The 21,427-nt window shown below is 38.1% G+C and overlaps 1 protein-coding gene and 1 long non-coding RNA gene across 4 annotated transcripts in view; one reads left to right on the top strand and one right to left on the bottom strand.

The window, feature by feature from the left end:
• Positions 1-19,805, bottom strand: part of WDR27 (WD repeat domain 27) — a 100,415-nt gene extending 80,610 nt beyond the window's left edge. For 2 of the 3 annotated variants that reach the window (XM_032683846.1, XM_032683848.1), the window contains exons 1-15: positions 19,488-19,805; positions 18,461-18,602; positions 16,954-17,078; positions 16,372-16,485; positions 15,287-15,338; positions 14,128-14,201; positions 13,277-13,391; positions 11,337-11,469; positions 8,758-8,861; positions 8,257-8,324; positions 7,205-7,338; positions 4,617-4,693; positions 2,998-3,076; positions 2,402-2,473; positions 1,121-1,224 (exon numbers count right to left, since the gene is read on the bottom strand). In XM_032683846.1, the coding sequence (XP_032539737.1) occupies positions 1,121-1,224; positions 2,402-2,473; positions 2,998-3,076; positions 4,617-4,693; positions 7,205-7,338; positions 8,257-8,324; positions 8,758-8,861; positions 11,337-11,469; positions 13,277-13,391; positions 14,128-14,201; positions 15,287-15,338; positions 16,372-16,485; positions 16,954-17,078; positions 18,461-18,602; positions 19,488-19,670 (1,576 nt within the window). In that variant the 5' untranslated portion in view covers positions 19,671-19,805. The remainder of the gene's footprint in view (positions 1-1,120; positions 1,225-2,401; positions 2,474-2,997; positions 3,077-4,616; positions 4,694-7,204; positions 7,339-8,256; positions 8,325-8,757; positions 8,862-11,336; positions 11,470-13,276; positions 13,392-14,127; positions 14,202-15,286; positions 15,339-16,371; positions 16,486-16,953; positions 17,079-18,460; positions 18,603-19,487) is intronic. The other variant, XM_032683847.1, reaches the window with a different exon arrangement.
• LOC116784855 lies at positions 5,781-19,203 on the top strand. The gene is made up of 3 exons (XR_004356271.1): positions 5,781-5,911; positions 17,872-18,111; positions 18,935-19,203. It is a non-coding gene; the product is annotated as an uncharacterized LOC116784855 (long non-coding RNA).
• Positions 19,806-21,427: the final 1,622 nt, after the last annotated feature.

Genomic DNA, 21,427 nt, shown 5'->3' with positions numbered 1-21,427 from the left:
TGTAAAACTAGGAACCATCTGGTCAATACAGACTACAACAGTAACAGAACCTCTTCTTACAAGGTTACAATAATACAATTTTTTTACTCCGAGAAAAAAAAAAATCTTTACTATTTTTGCTAAACTGTGGTGGTTTAAGCCTGTGTGTGCATGCATGTCTGGGCAAGAGACAAGGACAAAAACAGAGAAAGATGTTTCTTCCTCACATTAAAAGAAGATTTAGACTTAAAATGTACTATCAAAACTGTAGGGATGATTTTCTTTGCTAAAAATGAACTTTTCATTTTAAGTGCACAAACTTTCCTAGAATAAGCTCTCTGCAACCAATTTCTTTCAGGAGCCTTAGATAACAACTTCTTCCCATTCTATAGGGAGCAGAGAGATGGCTGGAATACATTTTAGAAAAGTTACTGATTGCACCTAGTTGCTTTTTTCCTTGAGGATGAAAGTTGTACTTGTCATCAAAATACTTATATAAAGATATAAATAGTACTTTTATGAAGATATATATTTTTAAATACTTTGAAAATATTGTGGCTTGCATGGTCTACACTGACATAATTATATACTTGGTAAAATGCTTCAGTGCTAATATAAGGAGTGGTTTCTGCTTAATCATATTTACATTGGAACTGACTTAACCCCATTGCAAGAGTCATTTATCCAAAGCAGTAAAGAAAAATGCCCTTCTTTGGATTACCCAGAAGAATTCCTTTTTTATATTTCAACATAGAAAAACTGAATAATATTTATATAAGAAATATGAGTATTCTGAGTCTTTTGAAACTCAACTTACAATACACCCCAATGACAGTAAATGTCTCAGAAAATAAATTCTTTAGTGAAAGAACTACTCATTTTCAAGTTGTAGTGGGAAAGTCATAGAATAAATTCAAACGGAAAAGACATAAAATCAGAAATAGAATCCTTTTGCATTCATGTTAACAGCTTGAATGGTTTTTCAAGACAAAAATTATGATCAAACAGTATGTGGTACTGCCAGAAAGTTTTCTGGGAATTTATCTAGTGAATCCACAGTCTTTATAAACTATGCCACACAAATTTTGGTTTTCTTTCTGCACACTGACAGAACGGCACATTTTAAAAAGCCTGTACTTACCAGAATACTGAACACAAAAAATTGGAGTTGGCTTACAAGTAACAGAAATCTGTTTCTCATATTTGATTGGAGGATCCCCGTCCAATGGATATTCTTTATTTTTACTTCAAAGAAGGAAAAAAGAAAGTACATTTTCATTTCAGTTATGAAATAAATGTTCTTTGGGAACTATTATAAACACCATTATGTAAATATTTCCTAGAAAACTTATGTTAAATTCAAGGTAAGAGCCAAATGAATTTTAAATTGTCATACTTAAATTACCCTGATCACCGTTATGAATTCATGAGATCAAGAATTAACATAGACTTGTAAAAAAATCAAGTTTCTTAAGTTCCATAGCTATCTAACAAAAGTATTTAAAAAATGCAAACTCTACCTTCTTGTGACAAAAAGTAATACTAACTAAAAAAAAAAAGGCAATTTAACTAAGAAAAAAACAACACACACACACAAAACTTACAGTACTTAGTAACTTAATCTATCATAAAACAGTGTAAACCAAAAAAGAAATTATCTGAAGTGCTCATGTAAAAGTTTACCTATGTGTGCAAGGATTAAAAAAACTTAGTCTTGAGCTATTAAGTAGTTTTTCTTAATGCTCTAACAGCTCTTTTTAAATGAGAACAATGATGGCATTAATCATTCTTTACTTTTATGTTTGTACTACATAGACAAAAAGACTGTATAATAGTAAAGAGAAAAAATGGGTGCAATATCCTCATTTAACATTCCACAAAAATTAACATGAAAGTGCCAGCTCTAAAAAAACAATCTGTTGTTTGAGTCCACGGTGATGAAGATTCCACTTCGGAATGGTCAATTTGCACCATTATGTATATTCTGTTTAAATCCATTAAATCCTTGTATTAGCTTAAGATAACATGATTTTAGGGGTGAACAAGGCACATGATCTGAAATCACTATGTCTCTCTGTGCCACATTCAGCTATTTTTCTGACTGGAACTGCAGCTTAAGAACATTCTGGGACTTCACTTCCAACCATATTTAGCATCTGTTCCTCTTTCTATCAATACAAATCTAAGAAAATAGATATGTATATTTTCTTTTATATGAAACACTCAAATTTAATTCATAGTCTGATAATCCCAATCACTTGCTGCAGTGATTTTATATCAAATTTACAAAGCCTTTTAGTTCCAGAGATACACCTAACTAAAAAATTCAAATGAAAGTAACAGAGACAAATATTTTCAATAGAATTCTAATTATCCTCATTTTAATTTGTTCCTCCTCTAATGGAGTTACTAGATTACTTACCATTTACAACTGCTCTTCCACTTTGATACCTCTTTTTTATTCAGGTTAGTATTAGGAGAAAACATGGTCTTTCTATGAGAAAGAAAATAGACTTTTCTAGATGAAACATTAAACATTGCATGAGAAAAACAACTTATTTAAAACAAAAGCAATGCTACTTCCTTCTAACTATTTATGTCTACTGCTAATGTCAGTAGGTAAGAGAATGTACTCTTTGATCACAATATAGATTTCTAATGATCTAATGCCTGAGTTTGCACTTTAATTTCTCTGAGTTGTTTGTTGAATAATGCACTCCAAAGGAAAAAATCCATTCAAATAAAGTTCTCAGACAATTCTTCCTGCAAGCTGAAGAAACAAGAGTAATCAGATGAAAGAGTCAGGATGCCTAATATGGATTTCAAAAGGAAGCTGAGTAATAACCAGAAGCTGTGAAAATTCTGTTTTGCGATATATTTTTCAATTCTTTTGTTTGATAACATCATAACTGTTTTTCACAGATGATTAATTTCACAGTCATAAGACTACATGGTTCTATTATGTGAAAAAATATCACACATCAATAAAACAGACAAAATAGTAATATATCTACTTACCGTGGTGCTGCTGTATATCCTGATGATTTAATTTTATTATGGAAAACCAATGGCTTATCTTTCACTGTGCTTTTCACTCCTATAATAATTTAATTTACATTAAAATGGGGGGGTTAACATCATATTTTTACAGTCAAGGTAGATAGGCTAGCCCACCATAAATATTGGATGTCTCCTTATGTTACAAAACACATTTCTGACCAACCACTCTACAATAATGATTACCGAGAAAGAAATATGAACTGTTGCATTGTATAGCATCCCTTCTCCAAAAATATGAACGACTAAGAACTTCTTTAAACTTTGAAGTAGCAAGGATATTGTTCTGAATCACTTTTTTCATCATTCATTCAGAAATGTGTTTTTTGGCTGCCTATTTTATGCTTAGACTTTGCATGCACTATCTATAATGTATTCACACCTTATATTTGGAATATAAAAATCATCTAAAGATCATTAACAAACTGACTGATGGGTATATGTAAGTATTTGTGCTTCTATGGGTCTTAGGTCATTGGTACTTGTCTGTATGCACACTGCCATACTAAGAAGCCTGAAGGGTAGCCTACAGTCCCAAACTTAACATGAGTATTTCATATCAGCAGAAACAAACGAAACAAATAAATGTTGTAAAGGGGAAAATCCTGTTGATATTCCCAGAGAAAAACTTCAGATGCATTGGAAGTGATCTCATGGATACATTTAGCTATGCTGAGGATGGAATTCCCTTCAACTCTCACTGTCCTTTCTCTTTATGTAGCAATGAGGCAGAAAAAGGTCCTTCCTGAGAAGGAATGACCACTTGCTTGAAGAGACCAAAGGATTTCCTTACAGCATTTATCTGATCATGAGATGTCAACAAAGGTAGCACAGGTGTCAGTGCTGGTTGTCCAAAGCAGCCTGGAATTCTAGCTAAAACACTGTAGATGCATTCTCAGAATATCATAAACCACCAAAGACATAACCTTTGACATTCTAACAGGTCCAAAAATAGATTATTTCTACATGTCTACAGCTACCAGCATTTTTACACCCTTCTTAAGTAAAAGCTGATGACGAAAACATTTTGTAAGTATTTTTTGGACTTTGCTTTATTGTTGCTAACTAAAGAAAAGCTATCAGTGCTTCAACAGCAATTGGAAGTCAGACCTCTTTTTTTAAACAGTAGGACATTGAGACAAAAATTAACTTCCTAAACTTGCAGATATTGACGAAAGACTATCCAGGACAACAAAATTTACCAAAACAGGTAACCAAAGTTAAGAAAGAAATGACAAATTATACAGAAAGACACACTGCATGATATTGAAAAAGAATGACTTATGAAAATATAAACATTCTACACTCTAATACTTAAAATACACAGCAGATTCTCAGAGAATTGCTTTTGAAAGAAGAAAAATACTTATTAAAATCATTTTCAACTAGAATACATATGTAGGATATGAAATAATGTTAGCAGTATAAAATTATTCCTACTAAAGTAAAAATATAATGTAATGTATATTTAAAACAGAAATAAATATATTGATTGTATTAGGCACAAGCCAGTTGGAAGTCAGTTACTTTTATTAAAAATATAACTTTATTAATTAATTTCAAGATTGGGTTATACTTACCAAATGTTTTACTAGAAGGTTCTTTCCTGTTTTTCTTTAAACCATTAAGCAATGGAGAATTTGTCAATAAAGAACACCTAAGTTATAAAACCAAGAACAAAACTTGATCAATGCAATGGACAAAAGTATCAGACTAGGAAAAGCTGTCAGAACACCCTTTTAGCTATTTTTCTGCATGTGGGCATGTATATGTGCAACAACAGCAATAACATTTTAATAAAAACAAACAAGGTGGCATAGTGGATTAGTTATCAGCTCAGATACCAAGCAGAACAGACAAGCCTTGGCCCTGACTGGATTCACAAATGATTGCATTCACATGTTAGATCCTATTTCATGTTGACCCGATTTTATTATAAGCACTGAAATCTGCACTTCCGTGTATATTGCAGGTTTTTTGTTGTCTTTAAGATGTCAGTATTTTCTCATAAATCATTTACAGGGACTTAAAGGACAAGAAGGTGGTAGTCAGCAGGAATTCACCAAGGGTGAACTTGATAAACTTCTATGATAAAATGAGTGGCTCAGTAGATGAGGAGAGAGCAGTGGATATTGTCTACTTTGACTTCAGTAAGGCTTTTCACACTGTTCCCCATAAGATTCTCATAGCGAAGCTGATGAAGTATGGGCTGGGTGAGTCCACACTGAGGTGGACTGAAAACCAGACAACTAGCAGAGTACGTCAGGGGTCAATATTAGGACCAATTCCATTCAACATCTGCATTAATAATCTGGATGAAGGAGCAGAGTGTACCCTCACCATGTTTTCTGATGACACAAAACTGAGAGGAGTGTCTTTAAGAGCAGAAATTTGTGCTGCCATCCAGAGAGACAATTATTGTCTGGAGAAATGGGCTGACAGCAACCTTGTGAAGTTCATCAAGGTGAAATGCAAAGTCCTGCACCAGAGGAGGAACAACCCTATGCAGCAGTATATGCTGTAAAGCAGAGTCCAGAGCTCACTGACAAGACAAGAGGCAATGCACAAAAAATGAAACACAGGAGAGTCTGCCTGAACAGCAGGAAATAATTTTGTACTGTGAGGATTATTGAGCACTGGCACAGGCTTCCCAGAGAGCCTGTGGTGTCTCCCTCCTTGGAGATATCCAAAAGTTGTTTGGAAGTTGTGGTGGTTTCACTCACCTGGTCCCACCCCCTGGGGCTGGAAATGGTTAATCCCAAGTAAGTTTCTGATGTAGGACTAATGGAGAGCTGTGTTTCACCCCTGTGAAATTAACACATCCCAACAACTGGGAAGGGAAGCTGTTGGCATAGCTGGAAAATCGGGCAGCCATGTAAGTGCCAAGGGGAGTCCCCCCTGAGTTTGGGGGAGCCCCTGGGCCCTCGCTGCCCTGGCCCAGCCAAGGCTGCGGGAGTTTTTCGCTGTTTCCCCCCCCAGCTGCCAGCGGAGGTGGCGGCACAGCCCCGAGTGGCCAGCCGGGGCTGAAGCTGGGCCCCAGCGGGCAGGCACGGCACTGGAGGGAGAGAGAAGCTCCCCAGGAGTTTCCCAACCGGCCTCACCGCCTTCCCCCACCGCGAGAGGGAGAGGTGGTGAGGAGCTGGCTGGGCCCTGCGGCAGCCACGGAGTAGCCCGGGGCAGGCTGGAGCGGCAGCCGTGACGCCGGTGCGGCGGTGATGGCCCGGGGCCGTCCAACCCTGGCCCGGAGTAAGGCCCTGTGAAGAAGTGGTGACAGCAACGCACAGAATAGAGCAGAGCAGGCCTAGAATATGGCATAGAGCCAACCGAGCAGGTTTTTCTGAGATGAAACTCTAAGGGAATTTCAAGGTATATAAAAGACTGAGCAAAACCTAGAAAAATGCTTCGACCTGAGGGGGGAGAATAGATCCAGCGTGGAGGAGTCCTTGAACCTTACTCCCCCAGGAGGAACCCCACAGGATAGGAAAAAAGTCTCAAAAACTTTAATTCCTTGACTGTGGTGAAGACCTGGTGAGACGAAAGTTCCCTGGAAACCCAGGAGGAGCTGCTCGACAGAGGCCAAGCAGTTGGTGGGGGTGCAGCCCAACCCCCAAAACTCCAATTGAGAAAGAGAGACTTTAACTATCGCCCTGAAAACTTCTCCTGAACTGATGTGGGAGGGTCTAGGGTGTGTTAATACTATGTACCTATTTATTCTTTAGTTTAAGTTTCTTTAGTTATAGTTTTCATACTTAAGATTATATATATATATATGTATATATGTATTATAATATTTATTGTGTTAGTAATTTTAATATAATTCCCTTCCCCCATGCTGAGTTGTGTCTGTCTGAAAACCTCTCTCACTCCTGAACAAATTGTGGGGAAGCTTGGAAATTGGATTTTCGGGGTGCTGGCCAACGGACTCCAAGTAGATCTGTTTGAACAAGGTAGTTGGACAAGGTGACCTGCAGAGGTGCCTTCCAAACTGAACCATTCTGTGATTCTGTGATTTCTCACACTCTATACAACTAAAGCATGACAGGAAAAGAAGTAAAATAAAACCATGTCAACAAATAGCACTGTACAATACCATGTGATGCACCTTATTTGCCAGCTAAACAAATGCCCAATCCAACACAGAGAAAAAAAACATTGAATTATTCTGTACCTGGCAATAACTGATAGACTGTTCTTATTTCCACATGGGAGAAAAACGTTGTTCGGAGTTCTCACCAATGTAGCAAGGTTAACTTCCAACACAGCAATCATATCTTCAAACATCGAGGTAATTAAGCACAAAACCTGCAGCAATTATACCATAAAATAATACTCTGTTTACAAGCTCCAACAACAAAGCATTTATAATGGAAAATCACTTTCTGTCATTTATGAAAATTAGTCAAAAATATCCATGGATTTGGTCCTGAAGAGCATTAAGCAGTAAAGAGTGGTTAATACTGTCCTTCAAAAACTATGCTTATGTTGCTTAAATAAGTGTCTTAACAGTCCTGCACACATAACAGAGAGGGGAATTCCAACAGCTTCTACACTGGACATATTTCTGCAGTAACAGTTGTGAGACAAGAAGTACACATGGAAGAAAGATTGGCTTCAGCAACATGAACAAAACATTCTAAGAGCTGAATTTAAAACAAAATCCTTCTCTAAAGCAAGACACTGGTTTTTTAAGTATACAGAAGGGCCTAGATTAAACTCAGTTCTGTAGGAAACCTGCAACATCAGAAATGGAGTATACAGACCAGAATGCCTTCCAGTTCCTTAAATCACTTTTAATGACTTTCCACAACTCAAATAGTGTTGACAGACTTCTTGGAAGGATTCAAAAGTAGTTCATCCTAACATTTGTTTGAGAAACAAGGTATAACAATGCTTATATCTTTTTTCCCCTAAAAGATTGCCTCTCCTTCCCCAGTGGTCATTCTTAACATTCAAGATACACACCAAACACTATAAAAATTCACCTTCTCCTTATTCATCCCTATAGACTATATACAAGCTGTGAGAGCTTTAAAACTATCCAGCTATTAAAACTAGTAGATCTCAGACAGTAGAACCAGTCCTCTCCAAAGAAATTACTGTGTAATTCACACCAAGTAAAACAAATGCACACATTAATCTCTAAAAAAAAATATAATTACTAGCTATTGGAAATACTGGAAGTGTAAACATTCATTAAATCAATGCTTGCTGTATACTCACCTTTCCATTAACTGTCTTCTTTGTCAGTGCACATGATCTGGCAAACCGAATGCTGAGGTCACTGTAATCTTTACCAAAGAGAACACAGAGCTATAAAATTGTATTTGCATATCAGAAGAAAAACCTAACATCTCCAAGACAGAAAAAAAAATTACTCATACTAATTTGACATGAACCTAATCCACTGTCTTCAGAATATATCCTTCTAGCCTACCCTCACATTATTAAGTAGGAGTAGAATAACATTCCTTGTATTTAACACTCATGAACTGCAAAATTGAATAAAAATTAATTGCCAGCCACTACGCAAATCTAGTGCCAACATGTCTTCTGAGACAATCAGGGCCAGGAAACCATATAAAAATTAATTGGAAGAAAGCTATTTTTAAAGAAACAGTTTTAATTGTATTCTGCTATTTCACAAACTAATTCTTGTACTATTTATGTCAGATAATGAAAGCAATCACATTATAGTGTAGCCAAATATCTCACAGAACATACCTTTGTAAGATAAAAAAGCTTCTAATTCAAAGTTTGCCAAATTAATTATTAACAAGCCAGTAGAGGTTCCTATCCAAAAATAGCTAGTATTAAGGGCAGAATACCTATTAAAAAAGGAGAAAAATATCTCTGAGTAGCATAGAGAAGCTTTTTTTATTACCACACAACACACAGCAAATGGTATTTTTAATACTTGTTACCCAGTCCCAGGACAACAATAATAAACCCCACCAAAATAAAGATTTTTCATTTACAGCATATTTTTTTAAATCTGTAGCTCAAAGTAAAAACTTTCAAACAAAACTGGTGAAGTTTTGAACAGAACACAACCCTTGATTTTACGTAAGTGCTTATGGCAAGTCTAAAACAACATAGGAAATACTTTTCTTCAAAAATTTTCTTCAAAAATGTGGTTTGTAAGAGCTGGGAGATGTTGTAAAAGCACTGTATACACAAAGAGTAAATTCAAACCACGAGGTAAATCCACATATAGTCTTACTTTTACCACTTCCACATGAACACTCAAAAGACAGTGAAATTCAAGGTATGTATGTACATAATTAAAGTATAAGAAAAAAGTCAGCACAAACTAAAAGGAAAAAAAAACCAGCCAAAACCCTGGAATGTCTGTCTCAGCCTGTGCTTAGTGGCAGCAGTACTGCAGTTAGGTAATGAAATCCAGCTTTTGGAATCACCAGAGAGTAAATCAACTGGTTACAGTTTCAGTCAACACCCTCACAGAAGAAAAATGTTATCAAGCATAAGATGATTGCAACAAAATAACAGCTGTCATTCCAAAGAACTAAAAATGTTTTGATGTCAGAATATAAAAAAATTGACATCAACATCTCAATAAATTTTCCAGATAGGAGTGAGTAGACTTATTAGTTTTATTTGTAAAATCAGACCACAAGAGTTAAAGTAAGGGAATGAAAAAGTATAAAACTGAAACTTGGTATGAAAATACTCACCACAGCGGCTTAATACCTTTTTTAATTAAAAACAAAACAAACAAACAAAAAAACCCCTCCAAACACATACAGTCAAATAGTTTAAGAAGACCTGAATAGACAGTTTATAAGCAGAACAAAACTTTCAACTGTGATGTGAGAGCTAAAAGAACAAATAATTCTTAGATGTACAATGTGAGGCAGTAACAGGTGGGTATTGGAAAGTGACATTATTTCAATTCAGAAAATTGTTTCAAATAACCTGTTACTGTGGATTCATTTCAGGCAACCATGTTTCAAAAGGAGATTGAAAAAGAAACGTTAAAATGTTAAAAATGTTACACAAAACATGCCTTATACAATGTACAAACTATTTCATCCAGAAGTGCAGAGGTAATTTGTTCATGATCTAGAATTTGCTATCCAAGGAGGGAACTTGATAGTGGTGGACCCTGGACTATAAGATTAAAAAACGTACTTAAAGCTAATAACGGTACACAAAAAGAGTGTAACTCAGAAGTAAAATGGAATCAGTCAGATCCTGGAACAACTTAACTAGGGACATGGTGGATTCTTTATCACCAGAAAACTAGTAATCTTTAAAGATGTGCTGTAGTTCAAATAAAACCTATGGGTTTTATGCAGACAAAATTTTGTTAATTTGAGAATGATATTATACAAGCAATAAGACTGAATGTAATAATTCATCATATGGCCTTAAAGTGTTATCATTACATTAAAGTATGTCTGAGATGTGCATCTTAAAAATCACCACTTCCTTCCTCTCAATGGTAGTATTTCTGAAAATGCAGGCATCCTGAAAATAATTGTTAATAATTACTTAATTTGGACATAAAGACAACCAAAATTATCCAGGACTTCTGGATATTTTTCTTCTTTGTTTACCAGAAGTTGTTTATGTATCAACCAGAGTTTAATCAGTTACATCTGTAAAACTCACCATAGGGCAAAGGTCAGGACAAGAGTTTCCTAAAACATGATATGGCTGAGAAATTTATCCAAATGACAATTACAAATAACAAAAAACCCCAAGCTGTTCTATAAGACACTTCTTGTGGCAGTGTCCTGAACAGATCCCTGGGTGCCTGATAATATGGATAAATTTCTCTTCAGGAAAGAAATGTAACGTAAGAATTAATTCATGGAAGGAGTAAAAACATCATGTTCTGAAATCTCTGTCTCTTGTACAGAAGTTTGACTGGAGTAGGTTTATGTAGTTCCAAAGTTATTAAATTTGGAATGCAAACTGACAGGCATGCAGTGGCAGCATAAGATTTATTTCTTCAGGAAAGCAAACTCAGAATAAATTTGGTTTCTTAATTACTTTTTAATTCATCTTCCCTGATCAACTGGTATCAATAGATGTTAAAATGGATATTCCCAATGACATTTTTATAAAATTATTTTTCAGAATAACAACCAGTTTTAACTTTGTGTATATTATCTTCCTAAGAGTAGGCCATCAAAACTTGCAGATCACTAAAAATACTATTTTCCTACTGTGTTTTTTAAAAAATAGTAAGTTGCAGTGAGAACAATCCAAGAACCAATAGGAACTCCTAGGAATAAATTCAAGCCAAATACTAGGTGGTATTTTAAAGGACTTACATCTTTTCTTCATTATGGAAACATACTGAAAAGTCACAATGTTCAATTAAGAGAACAGGTAATGATGTTTCCACTGATCCTTCTGGTCTCATGTTGTCTGTTTTGCAAACCTTGGAATCATTTTGCCCTTCACCTAAGAAAGACAATCAACAATACTAGATATCAAAAGACAATAAAATAAGGGAAACAGATAGGACTTAAGAGAGAATTGGAAGTAGTGAAGCATCATGAACTAAGACCACACTCAAGAAACTTCTATTTCAAAAGATGGATACCTCCTAGCCCTCTTGAAATTGCTTTCCTGATTCTTATGTGCTTTCTTCAAATGTCTTATTTCAAAAACCTAGAGATAAAACCCAAAGAGCCTACTTATGGACTGAAAAGGATTTTGCAGAATTTAGGTGTTTTCATCTCAAAAAAGTGACACGGAAAGCCATATATCCTTAAATATGCTGGGGATCCACTTAGCCTGAAAATTCCCTTGACACTAAAATTACAATGCAATCCAAAAATAAGGTGAAAATCCACTTCAGTTTCATCTTCCCAAGGAGTCTCCAACCCATCATGAATGTGCATTCACCACTAAGAACTACTAGCATTAAATTCAGCATTAGGCACAGATATTACATCACTGTCTTTCAAACATGACAGTGACATCCATATATTTTAAACAATAACAAGAAATGTAGCAGTCTTCCTCCTTTGGTTAGGAAGTTAGAATTATGGAAGCTGGACCACTAGGCAAGTAAGAATACAGCAGTCATTGATTCAGAAAAAGAGCAACCAAGGGAAAGCAGATGTCCCTTTCCCTAAGAAAGCTCTTTCTTGCTTGCCTTTAGAAGGATCTCAACCCACTTCAGCTGGTGTGCAAGTAGTCTGAATGTCTGATCCTCAGGGATCCAAGGAGGATCCGGGAATCCTCAAGGGACCACATGCCTAAGAGGTGTAAAATGTTCCAATAGTTCTCTTGTTTTGCCTTGGAGTCAGGTACCACGAGAGGTAACCCTCTCCCTGGTGCGCCCAACCCCTGGGCACTCTGTGGCAGGCAGGCTGAGCAGGTGGGTGGCACACCACGATCACGCGCCATTCACACGCCCATCATGCGGCAACCACACGGCAAATGTGCCCATCACAGGACAATCAGGTGCTCAGCACACCTGTTGCTACTACAGTTGCACTGCTCACAGTGGCCAGGGCAGGTAGCCCTAAAGGACTTACAGAATTCTGAGGAAGAATCAGAACTGGATAAGGGAATGCAGACACAGCCAGAGCAGTGCTGAGGGGATGGGTGTCTGCACTGGCACTGCCCGTGGGAAGACAGTTACCTCTCCTGGTACCAATGATGTTACCTGCTCATGGTGACCTGCTCATGAGGCAGAACAAGAGAACTATCAAATCAGTTTGATATTAGGGAATCACCCTGCTGAGGCTACCAGTGCAGCCTTTAAAGACTCAGAAGTACTTTGTGTTATACCACTAGAAATACCATAGCCAGAGAAAAATGATATCATGGAGGGACTGGTATGGATAAAGAAAAAATAAATTAAAAAAAAAAAGTAAAAAAAATAAAGAGAGTCCTAGAAACTTCAAAGGTAACTGAGAAATGTTGTTCCATTTAGACAAGGGATTAATTCTGAGGCATTGGTTCTGTTCTCACTGAAGTCTTGGGCAATGAGTTCGGTAAAAAACAAATTACTTACTAGTGCACATCATGTAACATTTTATAAGCAAATGCATTGGCCAAGATTTTATTACAGACATACATGCGTAATTCTTTCCAGATAGGCCAATACCCAACTACATATCAGCTTCAGTAAGAATTCCATGCCATAATCTGAGACTCATAACTCTATCACTTACATTAAAATCTTATGGGGTGTAAAAAGCATACACTCAGTAGCCACTAACAACTACAGAGCATTCTAGAAGCACTGTGCTACCTATTTCTTTTCCAGATTTCCACACTTTATTACAGAATTTCTCTTGCTCTTTCTTTAAGTTGATATGTGTTACACAACGATAATTATGATCACTGATTAAACTGAAGATCCAAAGCTGCAAGAAAAAGAAAAAGCAATTGCAATAACCCTTTGACACTAAATATAAAGCTTACATTAATACAAACTAAAGATCCAGTATTTAACACTTTTGATGTAACTAATGAACTTCTTTGAACTGCACATCAAATTCCCACATGTTTATGTGTTTGAAAAAAACTCCTCATAGACTATTTCCCACAATTAAAAATCACAGGTAACATGTACGTCATTGCTCACTGGGTCATGTAGGTGAATTTCATTTATACCTTTCTCTTTTAAGACAAAGGTGTAGTTAAATCTTTAATTTTCTTAAGAATTCACTGAACAGTAATCATGAAGGAAAACAGCTGAAAAATCTCATAAAAATATATAACTAACATTAAAGAGGTGAAATGCATATTCACACTTATTACATTTGTATTAGAATTCCAACATGCTGAAATCATAGTCCTATTTTTCACATTTTTTCTTTTAAAACAGGTATGTTTATAGCCTCTCAGCATACTCTTCTTACATAATCACTGATTGTGCTCTTAAAAACTTTCCTGGTTTTCAGGAAAAAGTTTGTTTTGTAATAGAAGTCTTATATACTATATATGGTTTACGGTCAAAGAATTGAATTATGATTGCTAAAATAACTGCTGCAACACTTCAAAACTTGTATGCAGTTTGTGAAGCTTTTTTATAGACAGAAACATTAATAACAGTTGACTGTTTTGACATAGAGACTAAGCTTAATGGGCAATTCTTACCTGTCCCTCAGCACATCCAGTGATAAGTTGTTTGTTTTCTTCATCAATTAGCAGACTCAGCAAAGGAAACGCTGCTTAAAAAAAAAGTATTTGATTGAAATACATTCAATTAAAACACATGATTCAAAATTGAATACCTCCTATTCATAAAAATAGGGGGAAAAAACCTTACTGCACTTCTTACAGTTGCACAATGATTTGTGTGCCTTAGTCTTTGTGCTGCTAAGGGCTTTTCACTTGCTGGTTTGTGGACTGCCTTTTACCCAAGCTGCTGTGGCATGGTTTTCAGAACCCCTGTGGTCAGTAGCTTTCCCTTGTTTCAACCATGCAGTTGTTTTCACGGTCTTGCACCTGCAAACACTGACATTGTGCTTATGGTAGGTTTTCAAGCTAAACAATTGCCACAGGCAAATGGGGGGATTCATTACTTCTCCCACTCCTTTCCTAATGTGTGTTTTTAGCTTTTAGTTTATATGAGGTCCTTCAGCAAAACGTTATGCACAAAGCTTAACAACCAGCTCCATGCAACTCACACCCCCAAAGTGTGCTCCAGTCACCACTAACAGCACCACAAGCAGGAACAACCAAAGGGAAGTTTTGAGTAGGTCCTGTTGAAACCTGTACGGTTCCTGTAGGAAAAGTGCTTTGAAGGAGGGGTCCCTGCTACACCGGAGACAATGCTTGCCCTCCTCCTCTTCTCTCCTTTTGCTCGTCTTCCCACAAAACAAGCTTTCATCTTTAAAGTCAATATATACCATCAACTGCAGACACTGTTAATAAACCTACAAATGGTGTAGTATTTCTTTTTATGTCGTGCACAAAACTTGAAGGAAAGCAAGCACACAGTACTCAGATAGTGGAATTCTGCCTACAAAACAAGAGAGCTCCATTTGTGTGTCTCAGTAAGTGGCACGTTACATACACATCCTGTACAAAAGGAGTTGTTTATGAAAGTACACTAAAACTATCCACCAGGAAGTTCATTTTAAAGGAACATACAGTTACTATTGGCTTTAAAGGATAATATATTTACTGCTCCCTAGTCTTCTAGAATTATTTTCACTAAATCAACTAAAAACTTCTACAATAATGATAGACCACTCTTTAGAGAGAAGAGGGTTTTGCTATGAAAAAATACATATAAAAATAGAAAACTTACCTGTTATTATTCCCGACTGATATATTAATTGGCCGGTAGAATAGTCCCACACCTTTGAATAAAAAAAAGACGTAGATAGGGATCTACTTAGGTCTCTAAGGAAACACAACCTTTAACGGCCATCACGTGGTGAAAACAGAGAAATGCAGCCATTGAAAGTGATGTCCTTAGATAAAGATTTTTTTCAGCACTTGCTTCCAAATACAAAGAGCTTTGTTTAATTGATAAGCATCCATGGTGTAAAAGGTGAAACTCACATAATATGATTACATGAAGTAATTAGAATTATTTGTTATCATCTTTGCTTAGTTTGATATCTTAGTGATTTTAGCTAAATTAATGAAAAGACATACATTAATGAACAAGAAAAGAAAAAAAAGAGGAAAGGAAGGGGAGAAGGGAGGGGAGAGAGGGAAGGGTCCCACAACCTTTGATATTTATTTTAGCTTGTAGAAAAAATTTTGGGCTACATTTAGAGTCATATTGAGGACAATCAGTAGTAGATTAAAGTGTATGCAATCAAGGTACCTATCCCAATATCTCCTAGAAAATAAATCTGGGTTCACTCAGGCTTCTTGTTTCCCCTTACTGTCATCATGCACAGCAGCAGCAATCCATGGTGTCATCATATAAAATGTTGTCTGTCAAAAATCCTACCAATATGCAATAACCCAACCATTGCATACAATAACCCAAGCCAATATTCCCAAAAGGGAAAATTCAAATCAATGTCAACAGACTCACAGTGAAATGTTTTCATTCAGTTCCGCATACCTAAAACACTTCAGCTACAGTGAAACTAATCAAAATATTTTACTTTATTTCTACGTGCTAGATGATAATAATCACCAAAGTTAACAATTGATGTGGAAAGTTTTGAATATACAAAATCTGCATTGTTCCTTTAAAAAAGAGAAATTAATTTTTACAGTAATTTCCCGAGCATCTCTAAGAACATGTCCTTCTCTCTATAAAGTCAAAGATGTTTTTTGCTTCATCCTCAAAAAATATTTCAAGGGGAAAAAAATTACTTCACATATTCACTAAATTATTCTTTTTTAAGTTTATCTATGCAATTTCCTTGCCTTAAAGGTTCTGTCTTCTGATACTGATATGAGCATGCTTTTCTCCCATGTGCAAAACTCAGCAGCAGTCACTGGAGCCAGGTGGCCATCCAATTTAGCTAGTATAGCTTCATTCTGTGATTAGTCAGTCAAAAACAAAAACACATTAGATTTCAAACTAAAATTGACTATTAAGTAAATATTTTAATAATAACTGCTGCTAAACATTGTCAGATTTGTTTTCAAAGTATAACTCAATAAGATTTTTCTCATGGAAACTGCAGCCCTGTATATCATCCTGCTGACAAAGCCACTACACATTACATTTGGTTCTTCAGAATGAATGATATAGGAATAATTTTTCAGATGACCTAAGAATGTTTTCTTCTTCTAAGTTATTGAGATATTGTTTCACTTCAGCTTTTTTAATCTAGTTTTCTATTTGGTATGCGTTGCATTATCAAGCATCTGTTCACACTTATTTTATGAGAGAAAATGAACACTTTTGCTTAATTATACTAACATTTCTGTATCACGATTTTATTTGAAAGTGAATCAGTTAATGAAATACCAGCACCATGGCTACAGAGAATGGTATCTCACCTTTGCACTTAACATGTAGATCCGATTTCCAGCACATACTGCCACTTGTTGATCATCTGGGCTAAATCTTACATGAAGCACCATTCCCAAAAGAGTTCTTATAACAATTCCATGAGGTGTAAACCCTGCAGCAATTGTATTGTTAATGATACGCAATGAAATATAAAACTCTGGTGCAGTGAGATTTTTAGAAACATTGCATAGTAGTTATCTAACCATAGAAGCTGCCCCAGTTTCTGTCAGAAAGATGTACAGAAGAACACACTGTTTAATTACACCAGGCTATTGAAAAGCACAGAACTATGCACCATCAGAATTCCTCCATCTGCCTTGTTGTCTAGACATGATCTGGTACTCTTTGAGATATTAAAAATTCCCATCAAGTTATGCTTCCATTGAAGATTGCCACAGACAGGATTTTTGGAGTAGGGTGATGTGCCCATGGAACCCAGCAGAGCCACATTAATTTTGGACGTAAGAAATCCTGACTGAAGCACAGCAAGACAGGGCTTTGAAAAATATTTCTTGATACTTTTTTCTTCCTCTTTCACTGTTTCTCTACTTTCCAATCTATTTAAGCTTGAAGAGGGGTTAGAACTGCTCCCTAGAATCTAACTTCATTGGTTGAGGCTCCAAATCTATATGGTGGTCAGGATACTAAAACTCCTGCTTTCTGTGTGTTATGTCACCATAACTCTCTTTCATTCGCAAACTTTCCTCACAAATCAGATACTTGCATTGCTCACACACACGTAACAGTGTTCCACAGACAGGAGAGGCAGGACCAGAAACAGCGGGATGCAAAACACTAGTTCCACAGATATTCCAGAAAAGGTAGCATTTAGTTATTTTGGCATTGCATGTTTAATTATGCAGTGCTGCTATGATTATTTTTTTTCTGTCCATTTTGTTCCACAGCGGCAGAACGTCACTGCCTTTGCAGTGCTTCCCTGCGTTTCACCCGACGTTGATGGCAGGCGCTTGTTCCCGCCCAGCACCTTGGTCAGCTCCCGGGGCTGCCCCGGAGGGGCCGCCGCTGCCGCCGCCCGCCTGCAGCCCCCGGCCCCCGGCCCAGCACGGTATCGCCGAGGAAGAAGGGCAACAGAGAAATAAAGCACCGATATCGCTGTTAGGGATGCTGAATCTGAGTGGTTTGAGGTGTGCTTCTCAGAAATAACAATCTTGTTACATAAGAAACAGTGGGAGAAAAGCAGATGTTGGGGATGGTCTTCTGAGGTGGCCACTGCTCAGTCTGCCTGGGTATTGGTCTGAGTGATTGGTGGTGAATGATTCCCTTTGTATCACTTCTTTTCATATATATGTTATACAGAGACCCTGAGATTAGCTCAGCTGGTTAGGGCGTGGTGTTCATAACCCCAAAGTTGTGGGTTTGATCCCTAGACAGGCCTTTCACTTAAGACTTGGACTCAGTGATCCTTGTGGGTTCCTTCCAACTATGATTCTTCAGCCACTCCTAAGGATATACATTACATAAATAACACACTACCTTCTTGCACCTTCTGTATACATTCATCAAGATTCCACACAATCACACGTTCATGAGAGGCAGAGCAGACAAGAGGTGGATTGATGTTACTTCCGAATGACAGCGCAGAAATCGAGTAATGATGCCCTGACAAAAATAATGACTGACAAATGTAGATAAAGAAGAGTTAAATTAATCACTTCAAACAAAGGTTATGAACAATACAAAACTACAAATGGATAATGTACATGCAATCAACAAAACACTAACTCGTTTTTATTTATTGTTTCAAAATCACTTAACTACAATGTAGCTATACTGGGCTTGTCTGGGATGGAAATAACTTTTTGCATAGCAGCACAGTGGTTTGGATTTTGTGACAAAAACAGCGATGATAATACAGCAGTGTTTTGGTTGTTGCCAAACACTGCTTGCACAGCATGAAGGCCTTCTCTTTCTCACCACATTTTCTCAGTTTCCCCATCTCAATAATAGGTTGAAGATGCACAAGAAGCTGTAAGGGGACACAGTCAGGACAACTCTTCTGAACCAGCAAAGGCATATTCCCTACCCTATCATGTGCTCAGCAACAAAACTGGGGTACTGCATGAAGAAAGTGTTGAGGGCCTGGGGGATCGTCTTCTAAGCTGGCTTTTGCTTGAAGCCTGTACTGGGGTTGTTGTGCTTATAGGGGGTGGTAAATGACTGCCTTCTTATGGCATCTTTTTGTCTTCCCTTCACTCATTAAACTATCTTTAACTCAACCTTTGACTTTTTCCTCGTTTTTGCCCATCCCATGCTCTCCCCACCCTGCTGGGAAGGAGTGATCAGGACACCGTGTGATGGTTTAGCTGTCAGCCACGTCAACCCACCACACAGCTTATATTACTCTTATCACAATAACAAAGCTCACAACAAGTGCTAATATCTTTCCAGCATTAAAGTGAAGCCTGACCCTTCTACATTACCCTCAAATATTTTATTTATATCTCCCTTACAAGCCTCAGTTTAAAGTAGAAGACTATGCAGGGATATATTGTGGCTTTACCTGAGCAGTGGCTGTGTTCCAGATGCATAACTCATTGCCATTCACAGGGAAAGCACAGTGATTGTGACTGCACGCCACCTGAACAAGGGGCTCGGGCAGTTTGGCTTTAAACAAGCGCTTTTCACAGACAACGTCAGAATCGCAGCTTCCTCCAGAGGAACAACGGGCCCCGGCGCTTTCCATCCTGCGGCTGGGAACGGACCACCGGGACCGGCTTCTCCTCTCCGGCTGCGCCCTGCCCGCGGGGGCCGAGGTTCACAGGGCCCGGGGCGGAGGACCCTCCCGCGGGGAGCCGGAGAGCCCCGCCCGGCCGGGCCCCTCCGCCTCCCGCCGCGCCTGGTGCGGCCCGTCACCAGGGCAGCGGCGCCGCCGACGGGTGGCCGGGCGGGACAGCCCTCGCTGACCGCGGAGCGCGGCGGGCCCGCGGGGGCACCGGGAGTCCCCTGATCTGCGCGACGCGCCCCGCGGCCGGCGACAGCCGCCCGGGGCTGCTCCCTCGCTCTCCAAACGCGGCGGTTCTCCGCAGCCGTGCCCTGGGCTGCACAGAAAGCAGTGTGGCCGGCAGGTCCGGGGTAGAGATTGCCCCACTCGACTCCGCTCTAGCGGGACCCCAGCTGGAGCACTGCATCCAGCATGAGACAGGCAGGACGTGTTGAGCCGGTCTGTAAGGACGGATGCCAACATCCTGTCAGAAGACAGGATGAGAGAGTTGGGGTTTTCACAGAATCAGAATGGGTCAGGTTAGAAGGCACCACAGTGGGTCATCTGGTCCAACCTCCCTGCTCAAGCAAGGTCATCCTAGAGCACATGGCACAGGATTGTGTCCAGGTAGTTCTTGAATATCTCCAGTGAGGGAGACTCCACAACCTCTTTAGGCAATCTATTCCAGTGCATGGTTACTCACGCAGCAAAGTTCTTCCTCATATTCAGGTGGAACTTTTTCAGCCTGGAAAAGAAAAGGCTCCAGGAACACCTTGTGGCAGTCTCTGAATATATACAGGGGGCATGTAAGAAAGACAGAGAGAAACTTTTTACCAAGGCCTGTAGTGTCAGGACAAGGGGCAATGGCGTTACACTAAGAGAGGGTGGATTTGGATTGGACATAAGGAGTAAACTTTTTACAGCACAGGTGGTGAGGCACTAGAACAGTGATAAGCTGGAACTTGTGAAAATCCAATTGGATGTCCACAATTTTTTTTTAATACCATGATGGTGATTGAATATCAGAACAAGTTTCTGAAGAGTCTCTATCCCTGGAGTTGTCCAGGAGTCAAATGGACATGGTCCTGAGCAACCTGATTTAACTAGAACTGTTTTGAACAGGAATTTGGACTGGAGGACTTTGGAGACCCCTTTCAACCCCCAGGTTATGATTTTATGATCAAGCGTGTGATCTGCACCAACTTAAACCATTTTGATGTAGATCAATCTGTGGACTCAATATCTACCTCAATTGCATTTCAAACAAATACCTTCTATAGGAATATCTTACTGTGTCTATAATTAGGACTATGAGCATTTTTGCCCTATATGGGCATCTAATATATATATTATCATTGAGAAAACAATCTCCTTGTGTTACTTTTGCCTGGAGAAAGTATCAGTCCAAATTCTCTTTTGTGTCTGCATGTGAATTTGGGTAAAGCCACTGTATTGAGCTTTACCTCTGTATTGAGCACCAGCTGCACAGAGGTAACTCAATGTACTGCACATGACAGTGATTTTCTGAACTGTGACTCATGGCTGGAAATACTAGAGAAAATTTTATTGCTGGTGACAATTTTTCACGAGAGATACAGTCATGAATGTGTTATGACAGTTTAGTCATCAGTAAAGAAAGACAAACGCTGACACAGAAAAAAAAGGTGTTGTTCTGCCAGGCAAACAACCCCCATGAGTATTAAAGAACTTGTTCTGAAATATGTTGTGTGTCTGTAACT

Source organism: Chiroxiphia lanceolata, chromosome 3 (assembly GCF_009829145.1).
Source record: "Chiroxiphia lanceolata isolate bChiLan1 chromosome 3, bChiLan1.pri, whole genome shotgun sequence".
NCBI lineage: Eukaryota > Metazoa > Chordata > Aves > Passeriformes > Pipridae > Chiroxiphia > Chiroxiphia lanceolata.
Note: the sequence above shows the minus strand (reverse complement) of the source record. Positions and strands in the feature narration are given on the sequence as shown.